The 18,422-nt window shown below is 38.9% G+C and overlaps 1 protein-coding gene and 1 long non-coding RNA gene across 2 annotated transcripts in view; both read left to right on the plus strand.

The window, feature by feature from the left end:
• MEGF10 (multiple EGF like domains 10) overlaps positions 1–15,056 on the plus strand; it is a 171,473-nt gene extending 156,417 nt beyond the window's left edge. Inside the window, exons 21-27 of the mRNA XM_025388767.1 lie at positions 1,478–1,714; positions 3,579–3,706; positions 5,113–5,236; positions 10,980–11,024; positions 11,813–12,019; positions 13,527–13,854; positions 13,896–15,056. Of these exons, the coding sequence (XP_025244552.1) occupies positions 1,478–1,714; positions 3,579–3,706; positions 5,113–5,236; positions 10,980–11,024; positions 11,813–12,019; positions 13,527–13,708 (923 nt within the window). The 3' untranslated portion in view covers positions 13,709–13,854; positions 13,896–15,056. The remainder of the gene's footprint in view (positions 1–1,477; positions 1,715–3,578; positions 3,707–5,112; positions 5,237–10,979; positions 11,025–11,812; positions 12,020–13,526; positions 13,855–13,895) is intronic.
• An 881-nt stretch (positions 15,057–15,937) lies between these two features.
• On the plus strand, positions 15,938–17,979 carry LOC112626595. Its single transcript, XR_003119918.1, has 2 exons — positions 15,938–16,166; positions 16,498–17,979. It is a non-coding gene; the product is annotated as an uncharacterized LOC112626595 (long non-coding RNA).
• Positions 17,980–18,422: the final 443 nt, after the last annotated feature.

The raw sequence follows: 18,422 nt of genomic DNA on the forward strand, positions 1-18,422 counted from the left end.
AGGCATATGTTTAACTTTTTGTAAAACTTGTGCCCCTGGTTTTTAATTGAGGAGTGTGTCATAATGACCTGGGAATAGTTGTCATGTACACGGTCCCATTTGGGAAATTCTGATTCTGGGGTTGGGGACTTTGAGAAAGTGCTTCTGATGGTTCTGAAGCGTGCCCTGCAGACAGCCACAGCTCTTACTGCTTGTGGTACTCCCTGGTAGCCAATAAGCAGATGGGCTATAAAAGCCTTTAGAAAATTGATACACTGTTGTAGATGGTGTCATCTTAAACTGCAGACCATGTAAATATTTACAACATTTAATTTTTGTGGTAAAATAACTTTTACATGCTTATGATTTACATTTGACTGTCATAACAATAGAATGCAATCTTTCATGATCACATCATAATTACAAATACGCTGTAATCTCACTACATTGTCCTTGGTGGTCTGTGTTTCAGGTCATATTGTTTTGTAAGAAGGTCCTCCAGCATTTAGAATCATAAAATCATAGGAACGTTTACGTGAGCTGGAAGCAGTGACATGGAGGCCTCTTTTCTCATTTATAGATGATAAAACTGCAGCCTGAAAGCTTAAGGGAAAGTTCAGAATATCTAGGTCAATTTTTTTAGATGCCAGATTTCTTGACTCTCAACCCATGCCTTTAGCGTCCTCACTTGATGGACCATAAGGAAGAACTATGTAATGCCGAATTTTGAGTTTAATGAATAAGGTATTAGGGTAATGCTATCAGGTATTATCAGGACAAATCTTTCTGTCATGGAAAATAACTTTCAACAGAACAATATCTTCTGAGGTAAAAGACCCATTGTAATTAGCAAAAGGCAGATCCTGTTCTTAGACTAGATTTATAATGGTGTTATGCTTGCTTAGAAGGAAGATTACTCTAGAAATGCTAAGGATAGACATAAAATTTGGTTAAGCAGTTGGGACATTTAGCATTTAACTCTGCATAAACTTTATTTATTATTGAATAATGAAGCAAAATAAAAATTAGATAAATTGTTACCCCAAATTAATTGCCAGTCTAAGTATTTAATCGGAAATATATAAGAAGCTCTGAAACCCTACTGTTGAATCTCTTTGGGTTTAGAAAATCCTGTTTCTTTCTTTACATTTTTTTAGAGACAGGGTCTTGCTTGTTGGCAAAGCTGATCTCTAACTGCTAGGCTAGATCAGTTTTCCCACCTCAGCCTCCTAAGTAGCTGGAACTCTGGGCACGCATCACTGTGCCCAGCTTCTGTCTCTTTTTGAGGCTTACAGCAGCCTTTCTCTGGGCATGGATAGGCTGACAACATCTGACAATGAGGAATGTTTGCTTTTTCTTCCTGCTCTGTTTCCAAATTAATGTTTTATGAACTGAAAATATGGAGGCATTAGCACAGAAGGAGGTTTTTGTAAGTAGAGATCAAACATTTATCCAGCACATTGTCATCCTTTCTCAAGTCTCTCTTTTCTTTTTCTAGCTGGTGTTATCATAGTTGGAAATCTGAATAGCTTAAGCCGAACCAGTACTGCTCTCCCTGCTGATTCCTACCAGATCGGGGCCATTGCGGGCATCATCATTCTTGTCCTAGTTGTTCTCTTCCTACTGGCATTGTTCATTATTTATAGACACAAGCAGAAGGGAAAGGAATCAAGCATGCCAGCAGTTACCTACACCCCTGCTATGAGGGTCATCAATGCAGATTATACCATTTCAGGTAAGAGCGGAGAGGCATTTTGCTTCTTGAAAAGTTAAATTTCACCCTGTTTCCTTAAAACTGGGTGTTTGGCTGTGCAGTCCATTGTTTCTGTCAATGCTCATTGAGATAATTCTGTGGAAAAGGTATACATTGCTAAAGATGAGTTTGTTATTTCAACAATAGTAAATTGTCATTCTGTGGTTTGCTATGAGGGTTTTAAAATTGAGCTCACTGTGTTGTTTGTGCTTTAGATTTATGGAATTTCAATCCATAAGGAGCTTTGTATCCAGCCTCAAGCTTTTGTCATATGTGAGGGGGGTGGGGAGGAAGAGAGGATGATGAATTTACCAAGGTCATGGATCAGATTATGGAGCTGGACCAGTTTTCCTGTCTCTGAATGGGGTACTTTCTATATGCTTCCCAGCCTCTCCCTAGGCCTACCCGAATCATTAACTGGAGGGAACCAAGTTGTACGAGAAACAGCTTTTTGGTATTAGCAAGAACCAAGGCAGCCCTTTAAGAAAATTCTTGATTTTTTCTGTTCTGTCACAGTGCCTCATAAAAGAAAAAAAAATTATAATCAATCATCAGTGGAAGCAACCACTTACATGGAGGAATTTAAAAGCTTAAAATCTTTATTACTTTTTGGGTGATCATTGAAGGCTTTCTGGTTGGTTACATGTTTAAAACTACAAAATTCTGTGGAAATATGAGAAGTAGCTGATTTACATAGTAGTGCATTTTCAGTGCAGAATTATTGTGTCAAGAACTCAAGTGTTTAAAAAAAGGAAAGTTGCAGAGTAGCTTCAAATGATGCCGTCCCAGCTCTACAAGCCCCAAAGCAAAGAGCAGTTGTTGGTGGATACTGTGAACAAAAGTTCTCTGAAAAGGAATTTGGAGGAAAGAGATTTTATTCCAGTGAACAGTCTGCAAACCCAGGAGTTGCAGCCAGTGTAAAATGAAGGTGCAGTTCAGAGAACAAAGGGAAAGCTTGGGTTTTATAGCAAAAGTCCCCACCCAGCTTCCAATCAGGCCCTTTTATGCAAGTGAAGGATTGAAACTGGTTTAATTCTAATTGGTCAGTGCAACTGAGTTCTGGTTGGTTGACACAGCTGAACCCTGATCGTTTGATAAAGCTGAGCCCTGATTAGCAAGGCAGGTAAGCTCTGATTGGTTGGTTCAGCTGAGCTCTGAAAGACCCAAAGATAAAGGGCTGAGTTTTCCGAGAACTCAGAATACAGGTGTGACACTTAGTCAGCAAAGGCGTGCTTGACTGTATTTTAAATTTAGGCCTAGTTAGCCACTCCTATGGATCTTAAAGGATTGTTTTTTTCAGTTTCACATTTGTTCACAAGCTCTCATACTTTTCCAAGGAGGCAGTTAGGAAGGCAGAGGCCTGTTGCTTCTAGAAAGAAGCTTTGCTGAGTAGGCTAGGCAGGAGGAGATTCTGCCCAGCTTGTGATATGGAAGCAGTCCAGACGTTTGTTCTGTTATTTATTTATTTATTTATTTATTTATTTAAAGACAAGTCTCGCTCTGTCGCTAGGCTGGAGGGCAGTGGCGCGATCTCGGCTCACTATAACATCCGCCTCCGGGGTTCAAGCGATTCTCTTGCCTCAGCCTTCCAAGTAGCTGGGACTTCAGGCGCCCGCCACCATGCCAGGCTAATTTGTTTTTGTATTTTTAGTAGAGATGGAGTTTCACTGTGTTAGCCAGGATGGTCTCGGTCTCCTGACCTCGTCATCTGTCCGCCTTGGCCTCCCAAAGTGCGGGGATTACAGGCGTGAGCCACCTCGCCCGGCCTGTTCTGTTATTTTGATTCCCTTTTTTCACACACATTTATGGGAGCCTGCTGCCTTAACCGTTTCCTTCCTTCTTGCAGGAACCCTTCCTCACAGCAATGGTGGAAACGCTAATAGCCACTACTTTACCAATCCCAGCTACCACACGCTCACCCAGTGTGCCACATCCCCTCACGTCAACAACAGGGATAGGATGACCGTCACGAAGGTGAGAGGAATTGGCTCAAGTCTTTGAAAGTGGGCCGGGGAGAGAGGAAGGGAACCAGAATGTATTGAGGGTCGCTGTTTACCAGAGGCTGTTCTAGGTACTTTACATACATTATCTAATTTATTCCTCTAAACAGTCCTCTGGGTGTGCCTTGGGAATCTCAAGTTTCCTGATGAAAACCTGAGTAGTGGGGAGTTTAAGTTACTTGCAGACGTAGCTGCCCAATAATGAGTGTGGCAGCTGCTGTGTGAGTCAGTCTCTGTCTCTACAATCTACTGTTTCCATTACACTGCTTTAGAAAAATGTTTCTAATTTTACATGAGATTTTAAAATAATAACTCATAATGACATTAACAAAAACATAAAGACCTATAGCAGAATCAGCCGTGGGCAAAATCTCCAAGTGCATCTCTTCTGACCGCCCATTCTCTGGTACCCTTTCCTGGCCAACTGCGCTTTAGTAACAACAACAGTAATATGCACTGACTTAGGTTGAACCACACGAAATTGATATTTTTGTAGATCAACAATGGTCACATAGCAACAACCTAATATTATGTGCCAAGCATTTCTAATCACTTAAAAAATATAAACTCATTTAATCTTCACACCAAACCTATAAATCGAGCGATTATTATGCCGATTTTACTGATGAGGAAAGTGAGTCACAGAGAGGTTGGAGACAGAGCTGTCTGGAACCCAGAGCTGTTCCTCTAATAGCACCCAAGTCACCCCTGGGTCTTCCCCACAATGCTCTGAAATCTCAAACATTTCTTTCTTCCAATCATACCCAAATTATATTTCTAATCTCCATTGTCTAATTCCAGTGCTCTGTTAGAGAAAAAAAATCAAGTTAATTAAATTAATCCAGTTGTAATTTAATTATTGCAGCTATAGATTTTAATTATAGTGCCTCATGGTTAAATACCACTCCATGTTCTCCAGAGACTTTCACATTCATCAATTTATTTGTTCTCATACAAATTCAGGGAAGAGGGCAAAGCAGATAATCTTATCCTCATGTTTATGCCTAGGATGACTGCTAAGAGTCACCTGTGACTTACACAAACACAATTTTTGATGGGAGGGTTTAGACCAAGAATTCTTTTTTTTTTTCAATTCAAAGTTACATGTGTATAAATACAGATAAGGTCTAATTGGCACAGGATGACAGAGTGAAATGAAGATCTTGAGGTGGTGGAGGGAATAGCTGGGACTGAAGGACATGAACTCCTGCCAGCTTCCAAGTCCCACCAGGTTACAAGCAGTCACCTCGGCCCCTGAGCTTAGCCCCCTCTAAGGACTGGTCCTCAATATGTACCCTGGACTTTTCCCCAGGTCCATAATGCTGTGCTGTGCCACATTGTATTTTGTTTTTAATCTTTCATTGTTTATATTTTTAACAGTCAAAAAACAATCAACTGTTTGTGAATCTTAAAAATGTGAACCCTGGGAAGAGAGGCCCTGTGGGGGACTGCACTGGGACATTGCCAGCTGATTGGAAACATGGTGGCTACCTCAACGAGCTTGGTGAGTTCTCCCAGTGCACGTCCCCAGCACGCCTTGACCTATGAGTCCCTGAAACAGTCACAAATCTCTGTCTGTGCCAAGGTGTTCTATTGAAAACTTGTATCAAAAAGCACATTTACAGAATTATGCCTAACACCTGTACAGGGCTAACTACTGTCCTAAGGGCTTTATCTATTCAACAAACATTTATTGAGTTCCGACTGTGTTCCAGGAATTGATCAAAAGAAATTGGGGGCCGGGTGTGGTGCCTCACGCCTGTAATCCCAGCACTTTGGGAGGCCGAGGCGGGCGGATCATGAGGTCAGGAGATCGAGACCATCCTGGCTAACACAGTGAAACCCCGTCTCTACTAAAAATACAAAAAATTAGCTGGGCATGGTGACGGGCACCTGTAGTCCCAGCTACTTGGGAGGCTGAGGCAGGAGAATGGCGTGAACCCGGGAGGCAGAGCTTGCAGTGAGCTGAGATCACGCCACTGCACGCCAGCCTGGGTGACAGAGTGAGATACTGTCTCAAAAAAAATAAAATAAAAAAGAAAGAATTTGGGATCTCTGCCTGCTCATAGCTTACATTCTAGCTCTATGCCTATTAACTTAATTCTCACAAGTACTCTAATAGATAGGTACTATTGTTATCACCATCTCCATGTTACAGTTGAGAAACTGAGTCATAACAAATTACTTGCACAGCGCCTCATCGCCTATTAAATGTCAGAGCTAGTATTGCACCCTGTCAGGTTGGCTCCCAGATGTGCGTTCCTCTTTGTTCTCTTTTGATATAGGGTATCCGTACTTGAGATCCCTTTCCCTTTCAGGTGAGGAAATAGAGATACCAACAGGAATACAGTGGTGGATCAGTGATTCAACTTTTTGAAATCAGGACTCCTTTACACTCTTAAAATTTATTGAGGACCCCAAAGAACTTCTGTTGGTAGGGGCTATATCTATTTATATTTACCATATTAAATGAAATTTAATGTGGTAATGAAATTTGATATGTAAATAAAAGTTAAAAAAAAGAGTAATTTATTTAAATTAACAATAATCATCACATTTCACGGTGACATAAATTTTGTTTTTATGAAAAATAACTACATTTTCCAAAACTACCCAAAATTAGTGAGAACAACAACACTATTTTACACCCTTTTTATAAAAACTCTCTTTAATGTCTGGCTTAATAGAAGATAGCTAGATTATCATGTCTGCTTTTGCATTCAGTTGGTTTTGATCTCATACTTTGTGTAGCTTCTGAAAAACTCCACTGTATGCTTGAAAGAGAATTAGAGTGAAAATGGCAAATAATGTTGTATTGTTATGGAAATAGTTTTGCAGCTGGGCACAATGGCACAGGCCTATAGCCCCAGCTACTTGGGAGGCTGAGGCAGGAGGATTGCTTGAGCCCAGGAGTTTGAATCTGATCTGGATGACATAGCAAGACCCCACCTCTTAAAATATATATGTGTATATATAGTTTTGATCTCATAGGCCTCCTGAAAAGGGGACAGGAATGCTTGGTCCACACTTAAAGAACTTCTGTGATATACCATTAATTATGCAGTGCAGTTTCCAAGCCTGTACCCCATATTTGCAGGGAGGAGTTTGATGATATAGTAACTTACAGGTGCGCAGTGTCTTATGGATAACAAGTCCTTTCACGTACATTTATTTGGAGGTAGGTGCCAGAAATCCCAGTTAAATTTGAATTTCAGATAGATGAACAATAAATATTTTTTGTATAAATATATCACAGGTATTACATGGGATGTACACTGAAGATTATTTGTTGTTTCTTTAAAATTTTAATATAGCTGATTTTTGTGTATTTTTATTTGTTAATGTTTTGTTTTGTTTTTGTTTTTGAGACAGAGTCTCGCTCTGTCGCCTAGGCTGTAGTACAGTGGCATGATCTCGGCTCACTGCAAGATCTGCCTTCTGGATTCAAGCAATTCTCCTGCCTTAGCCTCCCAACCAGCTGGGATTACAGATGTGCACCACCATGCCTGGCTAATTTTTGCGTTTTCAGTAGATACTGGGTTTCTCCATGTTGGCCAGGCCATTCTCAAACTCCTGACCTCAAGTGATCCGCTTGCCTCGGCCTTCCAAAGTGCTGGGATTACAGGCATGAGCTACCGCACTTGGCCTATTTGCTAAATTGGACAATCCTCCTTGGTGGACCCTGTCCCGTGAATCTTGTATAATAGAGGAATAAACTGGGAGGCACAGAGAGGTTAACCCTCTTGTCTGAAATTTCAAAGGAGGAAAGGGGTAAAGCCAGATTTCCAAGTTGGTCTTCTGACTGCTCCCCTTAAACACTGCTTCTTCTGTAAGCAGTGTCAGGTTTTCTGAGCCAGTCATAGGAACTGATCCCTCCGGGAATACCTGTTTCTATGGAAATAAAAATGTTTAAGTGGTGAATACAAATTCTTAGTCGTTTCCCTAGTGTCGTGGTTATCATGCTTGCTGTACAAATTCCTAACTTTTATCTGCATTCTATACCATTTTTATCAATAGAATGTGTATTTCCAACCATAGTAAAATTATTTACATACAAGACTCACAATATGCTTATTGGTAACATCATCTAACATTAAAGGAGACTTTTTAGGAGTCTTAATTACGTTTATAATTTAGCTCAAAGGAATGTATGAATTGATATTCAGCAAAATACCAACCAGCACTACTGAAAGAAAAGTCCTCTTGTTCTGTCTTAGACCACTGTGAAAACTCCAGAAGATACAACATCACTACATTGGTCATATGTAAACGTCTCTGCTTTCTGGCTCAATGAGACCCAAGGGACTGAGTGTTAGGAACATAGAATCTTCATTGGAAATTCTAGATCGTCTTGGAATATTTAATTCTGCATTAACATCCCTTTAAAGTTGTTGCACAGAAAAAGTTCTTCACAAAGGACAGAGTCAGGCATGTTGTGGATGATAAAGTGTACAGGTGCTTTAAATGATGGAATAGTTGTTGTCATGGTATCTGAAAGAGCCTTGAATTACACACAAAAGGCCCTGAGATATGGCACTGGGCCAATCACTTACCCTCTCAGAGTTGATTTGTTCATTTGTAAAATGGGAGTAATAACCGTGTACTGGATCATTGTGTGAATTAAATTAAACCAAGCATTTGAAAGCCCTGCCCCAGGAATTGGTATATATAGGAGTTTACAGGGAATCCTGACTGCTCCCTCCTTAAAACAGCTCCCTGATCCTCCAAGGCAATGAAGAGAGAATCTGGCAGGGGTGTCTGGCCTCACAGCCCCAGGTCTCATTCCCTAACTTACTATCTGCTCCATCTGGTTCTGTCTTTCACATCTTGGTAGAAGGCTAGCCAATGCACAGCTAAGATTAAAACGGACATTTAACAAGACTTTGCTACAGTCTGGAGATGACCAAGAGTATTTGGCAAAGAGGAGTGTAGACAGAGCTCCCTGATAAAGCTGTTCTCAGGGGCCACAGACTGTGCCCCATCTTCATGGGTCCTCATTATAAAGTCTGGGAATTCCCAAGACCACCCTGACTTCTGACATCAGCTCCAAGTACGAGGATCACCAAGACTACCCTCAGGATCAACATTTTGCTACAAGGACTCACTGAACTCATTGAATGGGCATTCTCATGGTTACAGTTTAGGCGGGGACTCAGTCATATGGACATGATTGACTCCCAGCATGTAGACATAATTGACCTTTAGCCTTTCTCCTTCCAGAGGTGGAGGCGATACCATATGGCCCAAAACCCCCATCATAAATCACTTGGTTACACTATCCAGTGTAGCCCTGGGCCTCCAGGTGAACAAAAGCACTCCTATTGGGCAGGACAGTCCAAGGACTTCAAGATCACCACCCAGGAGCTGAGGGCAAAGGCCACCCCTTTCTTTGATAAGGTTAATTCTTCACTACACACCCATTTATGCTGCCGCCTCCCTGCGTAACCCTGTGCCTTTCCCTCCAGCTGTAGGCTTGGTTAGACTCTTCACATCCCAGATGCAAGAGAGTGTGCCTGAGAGAGGAAAATATTCCTGTTTCCTGTCCCACATGATGGATATCTGACAGACCCTCTCCCTTTAGGAGAGGCTGCTTCCTCCTCCACAACAGTGTGTGCTTACTCAGTGATCCCCATAGGGCACCAACATCACAACTTGAGCTTCATATCACTCTAAGAGATGCATGCACAGTGGCAAGGGTATCATTTCCTTAACATTCTCAAATACTTCCCTGGAATGTTCATTGCTAGTCGTTACTTTACTCTCTACTTTTAACTTAAGTCTGTAACATTCGTATTGTATTGTATTGTATTGTATTGTATTGTATTGTATTGTATTGTATTGTATTGTATTGTATTGTATTTCAAAAGATTAGTGACAAGGTTTTGCCGTATTGCCCAGGCTGGTCTCAAGCTCCTGAGCTATAGTGACGAGGTTTTGCCGTATTGCCCAGGCTGGTCTCAAACTCCTGAGCTCAAGGAATCCACCCACCCTGGCCTCCCAAAGTCCTGGGATTACAGGCATGAGCCACCACACCTGGCCTGTAATAGTCTTTTAAAAGACAATTGAAAAGGGCTTGGAGTGCTTAAGCAAAGACTGAAGCAGAGGATAATATAATGCACTGAGTGTTAGAGTAATTGACACACTTCGTTTGTATGCTGCTTCAGAGTTTACAAAGCCTTTCCATATGCTCTGTTTCACTTAATGATGACAAAAACCCTGGAAGGCAGGAAGGCAAATTTTGTTTTCCCCATTTTAGAGATGAGAAAATTGACACTTAGAGAGTGGAACATCTTGCCCAAAATCGTATGGCCAATAAGTGATGATATGTAATTCCTTTGTCTCCTAATCTATAGTTTTTTCCTCTTTGTCACAGCTCCAGTAGAATACTTGATTCCCATGCAGTATTAACAATGCAATTTTGCATGTATACACCAGATAGTATAAAATGGGCTAGGTAATATCCTCTTATTTTGTTTTTAATAGTGTGAATTTGTGATTAAATGCTTGTATTTTATACAACATGCTTATGATCTGATTGATTTCTGTAAGAGGTTGCACGTTCTGTCTTGCCTACATGCTCAATTTTTTCCAGCATGAGCAGGAATGCTCCTATTTCCCTCCCCACACCCACGAAATAAAGGCTGGCCATTTTCCAATGAGAAAGTGGTTTTTTTGTATGTATCTAGGCTCATACACAATTATGTCCCCATACCTGGAAAAGTCAGATTGTTAAAATAAAAGCTGAATAAAGAAGGGCAAGAGCTAGTATCACCTGTAAAGTGTTAGTCAACAGTGTTTGAAGCTTCCAGTCTCCAGAAAACATGCTTATAGTGAAGACAATAATATAACCGAACCGAATAATGATTATTGGGAAAACGATTTGAAAACCATCAGAGCCTTCCTTGAAAGAGCTGCACATAGGTGTGAAATGTCGCCTCTGGTCTTGGCTGTGTCTTTTCACTGTGCAACCTTGAATCAGTATACTGATTTATCTCTGGGCCTCAGTTTCTATCCTGTTTTGACTAGCTTTTCCTGAATCACTGTAAATGACTGGGTGAATGACCAAATGTGTGTTTAATTCTAAGCACTGGGGACATCTGGGACAACTGATCCGGTGTAAAGACTTGAAAAGCAGCAGCCTGGTTGTTTGCTGCAGTGGGAGATCCTCTTCCAGGACCTTGGAATATTGGATGGGGTTTTTCTTCCTTTAAATTCTCACTGGGTGTTGTATTCTTCCTTTATTACAGGTGCTTTTGGACTTGACAGAAGCTATATGGGAAAATCCTTAAAAGGTATGGTGTAAATTTGAAGAAGAAATCAGAAGCACAATTAAATTTTTTTAACCTCAAAGACTGAAATATTTTTTAAACAAGCTAGAGTGACAAGAGAAAATGTAGAATTTTTAGTGTGGTCAGTTACTACAGCAAACACACAAACGTGTGACTGACATCAAGAAACTGACCAGAGGTGGACCTTGGTAGAGCTTAAGTCTTTGGGGAACAAAAGATTCAGTTTGCTGAGGAAACACTTATATGAAAGAAATATGGCTTATGGGGAGACAGAAACATATAAGGGGAAATAGCAGAGACAATAAGAAAAGATCTGCATGGTTACATGTTGACCAAGGTCTGCTCTTTAGGATGGGTGTGAGTGATTAGGTGCCCAGTACAGAGTTTTACCAGGAGTCCTCCCAGCACAAATGCCTTCTTGTCATGATAACCGAGCACTCTTGGTGCCCATGGGGCCATCAACAGCTGGTTTCTTGATTGAACTTCAGTAAATCTTCTATTAATAAAATAGAATGCAATTGATTATATTTGAATGTGATCATAAAAATGAAATCAGATAATGATATTGATGTTATTGATGTCAGTATTCATCTTGGAGAGGAACTAAAGCTGCTTTACGAATGGGTCATTTTATAGCAAATTCTCTCCAAAACAAGTGGAAAAGGTGTAGTATTATTTTCAGTGTGTAGAATTATGGAAACCTAGCTATAAAGAAAAAAAGTAAATTATTACCAAGAAATGATGTTGCCAGTGACACAGCATTAGCTTTCTCTTCCCATTTCTCTTTGCAGACCTGGGAAAGAATTCTGAATATAATTCAAGTAACTGCTCCCTAAGCAGTTCTGAGAACCCATATGCCACTATTAAAGACCCACCTGTACTTATCCCTAAAAGCTCAGAGTGTGGTTATGTGGAGATGAAATCGCCGGCACGAAGAGATTCCCCATATGCAGAGATCAACAACTCAACTTCAGCCAACAAGAATGTCTATGAAGTTGGTAAGATCTCTTAACCATAGAAAGAACCGAGTGCATAAGTTTTTAAAAACAATTTTAAAGTGTTTATGAATTTAATAGTTGCAGGTCATAGAAATCTTTTTGAAAATAATGGTCCGTATTTTATTTTATTTTGTATTTTTTTGAGACGGGGTCTCTCTCTGTTACCCAGATGGTGTGCAGTGGCACAATCTTGGCTCACTGCAACCTCCACCTACCGGGCTCAAGCCAACCTCCCACTTCAGCCTCCCAAGTAGCTGGGACCACAGGCAAGCACGACCACGCCCAGCTAATTTTTTGTATTTTGGGTAGAGACGGGATTTTGTCACCATATTTTATTAATAGATGCGACCTGTGTTTTTAGTGATCATATTAATTGGTGCCAAAGGAATTTTCCAGGGACAATATCATTTAGAAAAATTTAAGGTAAATTTTCTTTATTTTTCACCTAATCATCCATCTTTTGTTTTGTAATCATAGTGAATATTTTGGCACATATGTGGATAGCATATGTATCCTATTAGCTAATATATCTAGTTAGCCAAAACAAATGGTTCAAGTGGATTAAACAGGTGATTCCATTTCCTGGTTCATTGTATTAATATAATGCATTTAGCAAGATTGAAACATTTTACTTTTAAACTTGTCCAATATAGTTGTAATATTCTCTGACGTGAATGTGATGCAAATTAATATGAATTCAATTTAAAATTGAGGTTATTTTGATTGTCTTTTGCAAATACCACTTGGGAAATGATAAAACATACCACCACTACCGTTGGCTAAACAATAGGGCTATATATTTTCATTTTTTTCTCTCTCTCTCTATTTTTATATCTCTGTGAGTATTTGTGATTTTAACTTTAAAATATTCTCTACTACTTGTAAATGAAGTGCCTACTTTACTACTAGTATTTTATTTTATGCCAGGTATGTCCCCAGGAAAAAATACACAAAATAATTTCTTTTTAAAGTATTAAGACAGCTTTTTAAAGTGGAAGTCAAAGTGAACTAAATTTATTTTTGGAAAGTCAGTAGCAATTCTCCTTTAAACTGTCCCACAAACCCACCACAGTAGGATGGGAACTCAACTGAGAGCCTGAGTCTTGAGTCCCAAAGTTGTGAACTTGTTGAGTGTTTTCATGAACCGAATTAAGGTTTGAGAACCTCAGTCTTCTCACCTGTGGAATAAGGGGCTTGGCCTACATTATCCCCAAGGGGTTTTTCAGACCATGATTCATATCCAGGATTCTGTATATTCCCTTAATGTCTTCATCCTGATTATGTCGTCATCCTTTTGTTCTGAACACCATTTGTGTTTGCCAGTTGATCCAACTATACAGAGTTGCCACCTGTATGTGATGATTTTTAAAATCATGTTTTTAAAACCAGTATTTCCTTATATTTTTTTAAAAGTCCCATTGGTATGTTTGAAATTTGCAAGAAATGCCATATTCTTTTTAAAAATGTTTCCATTGCTGATAAATTAATGTGTCCTTGGTTATCACAGAACCTACAGTGAGTGTTGTCCAAGGAGCATTCAGCAATAATGGGCATCTCACCCAGGATCCATATGACCTCCCAAAGAACAGTCATATCCCTTGTCATTATGACCTGCTGCCAGTCCGAGACAGTTCATCTTCTCCCAAGCAAGAGGACAGTGGCGGTAGCAGCAGCAGCAGCAGTGAATGACACCAAAGGACTGCTTGGTAGCCACTGGAAACCTTTCCAGAACTGCTGTTTGGTTCTTCTCCATCCTCAATTTTGCCACTTTCATGTGAATGTTAATCAACTCGGTAGGCAATTGTTGGACATGAACCAGAAAGCTGAAAGCTGAGGCTGCAATTGTTGGATATGAACTGGAAAGCTCAAAGCTGAGGCTGACACTGACTATAGGTGCTTTTTGTTCAGGTGGATTTGAAGGAGTTAGAGATGTGATTTGCCATTGCTGTTAGTTTTTGAACTATAACCGTGAAGCATGACTTATTGTAAGATGTTTGCTGAAAGCATGAACTTGCAGAACTCCCTCGGAGACGCAGGTTGCAGTGGACATTGGCATTGTTGCTTGAACAATTAAACTTTGAATATTTTCTTTCTCATTTGCATTATACAGCTGTACCTAGGATTGTACAGTTTACCATAAAATTTACTTAATGAAAGTGGGAATCATTGAACATGTAGAAGAAAAGGTACATATTGTTAAGTCCTTATTCTTAACTTTATTCAACTGGACTCAGAATTGTAGGGATAATATGAATGCAGGAGGAAACATTCTGTCAGGTGGTATAACTGGATAGACTTTGAATATACTCTAAAAGTGGACAGAAAATTTAAATATGAAAATCTTAGGTTTTGTTTAGAATGAGAAAACATACAATTAGAATTATTTTAGAAATAGTAGGAAGTATTGAAGAAGTCAATACACAAATATGCCAGGCAGAGGTGGTTTTCTCTCTGACCCTCAACCAGCTTCAGATCTATGACATTATTCTGATCACTGGCTCCATCATACATATTCACCACTTGAGATTCATAACATATCAATAGTTATTTCATAAATATAGAAATGAAATAATTTTATTTTTGACAGACTGGATGGAATGAGTGTGTAATGATTGATAAAGGTTGTAAATTTTAAGTGCAAGATGATGCCTACGTTTTGTAAACCATTAGTAATACGTGCTGTAATATAGAATTAGCGGAACATTTTGATTAATCTTTCCCTAGAAGTGACTGAAATATTTTTGTGCATATTTGAGAAAGGGCACTTTCCTTTTATTAATTGTCAATTTAGAGAAACTATGCTTAAGCTGGTCTTTTGCATTGCTAATGTGACATGTACCCCACTTTTCATTAATTTGTATTTCCATTTTTAAGTTGCATATTCTATGTTTTGTAGTATTTGGATTGTTAATGAAAAATTATTATATTATATGTTCATTGTTCCTTGTATTATTGCCGCTTATCTTTTGCTTGATAAAAATGCATTGTTCTTTTTTCTTTTGGAGGCACAAGATGAAAATATATAATTTGAATTGATTAAAATTGGCCATTACTAAAATAGGTAACCACAGGTGATTGGCTTATGATTGAAAGAGAGATGCTTTTCAATATTCCAAAATAGAGTTCCTTTTGATCTGTTGGTTCTGAGCCTTGGTTAAACCAGGGAGAAGGGGAGCAGAAAGAAAACGTTACTGCATGAGTACCACAGACTCATCTTACAAAAAACTCTCATTATGGTGATCATAGAATTGACCATCCAAACTGGGACACTCTTGAGAGTAAATGGAGGGCACTGTTAATAATTATCTTGTAATGAGCTTAAATCTGGACTGTTCCAGGCAAACCAGACTTATCTTGCAATATGAGAATGCTGACATGATGCAAGAAAACCAGTTTCCCTTCCATTGATCTGTTTGACCAAGCAAAGGGGCTGAAAAACTGAATAAGGAAGCAACTTTATAAGAGAAACAGTGGTCTTCAATCTTTTAAAGACATGAAATCCTACATGGCATTCTGTCTCAATGAGTCAGTTAACAAATATGTATGTGCATCCCTTCTGCTAGTAGTGCACGTAAGTCATTGTCCCTGCTGGTTATGGAGTTGGAATATCCAGTTATTTCATGTCACACATCGGCACATATGATGGTAGTTTGATCAGATGGATAATACAATAGACTCACTGCATTGATGGCTGCTCATTTTGAGGAACTCCAAAGTCAATTCAAGGAAATAAGGAGTGACCTGGAACACACCTTAGAAACAATTGATTTATTCCAATAGTTAGCCACCGGCTGGCTCCCAACTCTAGGTGATAGGCATCTAATTGAGACACGTGTGAGTCAGGAGCCATCAGGAGTCCTTATTGGTAAGAAAAAATTAGACATTTTCCCCCTTTTAAACATCATCTCTTCTGAGCTCCATGGTAAATTTGAATTTCCCCATTATTCTCTAGAGATAGGTCAAAAAAACAACTGTTTCTTTTCTCATTCCACTGTTAATAAATTAAAAGCTTGCTGTACAAAGGCAACAGCAACTTAAAATCTGGGCAATAGATGTGGACTCCAAAGGGCCACTGCTATCCCTTCCTGTGTGCTCTTTTTGACAAGTAAATCACTCCAGTTAGCTGATGTCCTGAAAGGACGTTTGTGTTCTGAATTGAGGCAATTCTTTTTTTTTTTTTTTTTTTTTTTTTTTTGAGACGGAGTCTTGCTCAGTCGCCCAGGCTGGAGTGCAGTGGCACGATCTCTGCTCACTGCAAGCTCCGCCTCCCGGGTTCACGCCATTCTCCTGCCTCAGCCTCCCGAGTAGCTGGGACTACAGGCGCCCACCACTACGCCCGGCTATTTTTTTTTTTTTTTTTTTTTTTTGTATTTTTAGTAGAGACGAGATTTCACCTTGTTAGCCGGGATGGTCTTGATCTCCTGACCTCATGATCCGCCCATCTCGGCCTCCCAAAGTGCTGGGATTACAGGCGTGAGCCACCGCGCCCGGCCGAGGCAATTCTTATTAGAGCTTACTCAGGACTTTTCAAACATCAGGACACATGTAGCAATTTGGATGTTGTAAAACTACGTGTTACATTTCGTGTTACATTTCGAGAGGTCTGGCTGAGAAGGTAAAATGTTCTAAATATTTTGATATCAATTTGGGTAAAGGAAAACTTTTGTTAGAATGAGAATTAAAGAGAAAACAAAAGAACTTTGGCAAAATTTTCCCTCTGAAATTACAAACTTTAGGAACTTTTCCAGATGTATCGAATTTAATTTTACAGTAATGTCACTCTTCATACCAAGTGAATCTATTCTCATGACCTTTGAACCCATGTTAATTTTGGACCCTATAACTAATTTTCTTTCTAAATCCCATGGTGGTCAAAGCAGTAAAGGAGTTTAGAGATACTTAGCCAATGCCAGTCATATAGTATTGTTAGCCAAACTATTATTCCTTCCTTAGAAGTTGATGTATCAGAAAATTTATAAATTATTTGTGTTTATATATAAGTACATCAGAACTTGCCCAAATGATAACTCATGTTTGCTTTAATAAGGAGAATATGTTATTTGAGGTTAATTATATGATGATAAGGAACATTTTATAATTATTTACAGTGTTTGACATTAATCGCTGTCCTATGATATAGTAGTAATGTTAATAGAGAGTTTAATATGTTTAGCATTATCTTTATGGAATTTATATTCACCAATTTCAGGAAAACCAGCCATAGAACTTTATAATAGGACAGCTGTAACCTGACTGAACCAAATCCATCAGCATAATGACTGTGTGTTGTGAGAAATGCAAAAACTTTATGAAAGTGTGGTCATCTTGACCCCCACAGAGCCACAGTAGCCGTCAATTATTGAGATTTTTAAATGGTAAATATTGCAAAAGTTAAACAAGGGTATCATGATATCATTTATAATAAATGTCAATATTGGTAGTCCACTTTATGCTTAAACAAAATCATACAAAATTAAGTTTTAAGGTTATATTTTTTAAAATAATGAATTTTCTATCTCTGGGCAACATGTCTTTATTATTCAAGCTGAATGTTTAAGAGAGATTTTGGTCTTCAAGGCTTCACGTCATGAAAGTGTACATGCATATGCAAGTGTGAATCACATGGTATGGATGGTTGCTTGTTTATTAACTAAAGATGTACAGCAAACTGCCCTTTTAGAGTCCTGTTAATATTGATGTCCTAACACTGGGTCTGCTAGTTCAGTATTTAGTCTAGGCTTCATTTTGATATGACTGAATTGCAATCTATATTTTTAAAAAGAAAAAATCAAAATGCATTAGGATTTACGTGGTTGTGGCAAACAAACAAACAATGCTTTCGGTGTTGAAATATCTCTATTTTCCAAAGATGATAAACTTTCATCATTATTAGTCTACATTGTCATTTATATCACCAAATGAGTTTATAGATTAATGCAATAAACTTTCTAATAAAAAAACTCTAGTGTTTCTTTCTATATCCGATTCTACTGTTGATTAATGAGAGAAAAAACCTTGTGTTCCTATGGAAAAAATAATATATTTTTTTCATATGTGGCCCCATAACACTTTACAGACACACTTAAAAAGCAATATATACCATTTTATTATATTTCATTGCATGTGTATAGGCTGTCCTTTCAGACTACTTGTTCTTGACAGACAGAGGCAACATTTTATTCATATTTGGATCCCTGGAACTCAGGTTAGTGGCTGAGAGTCAAGTATTCTGTAACTAGCTTTAGGTTATAGTATGTGGATTTGCTTTCTAAATCTCATGCTTTCATTTATGATTAAAACATATTTGAAACATTTGTATTATAGCACTGCAGAGTAGGGATCAAACATGAATAAAACATTGTTTCTTCTTTCAATAGCTGCTTCTTTACTGGGGCTCTGAATG

This window comes from Theropithecus gelada, chromosome 6 (genome assembly GCF_003255815.1).
Source record: "Theropithecus gelada isolate Dixy chromosome 6, Tgel_1.0, whole genome shotgun sequence".
Lineage (NCBI taxonomy): Eukaryota > Metazoa > Chordata > Mammalia > Primates > Cercopithecidae > Theropithecus > Theropithecus gelada.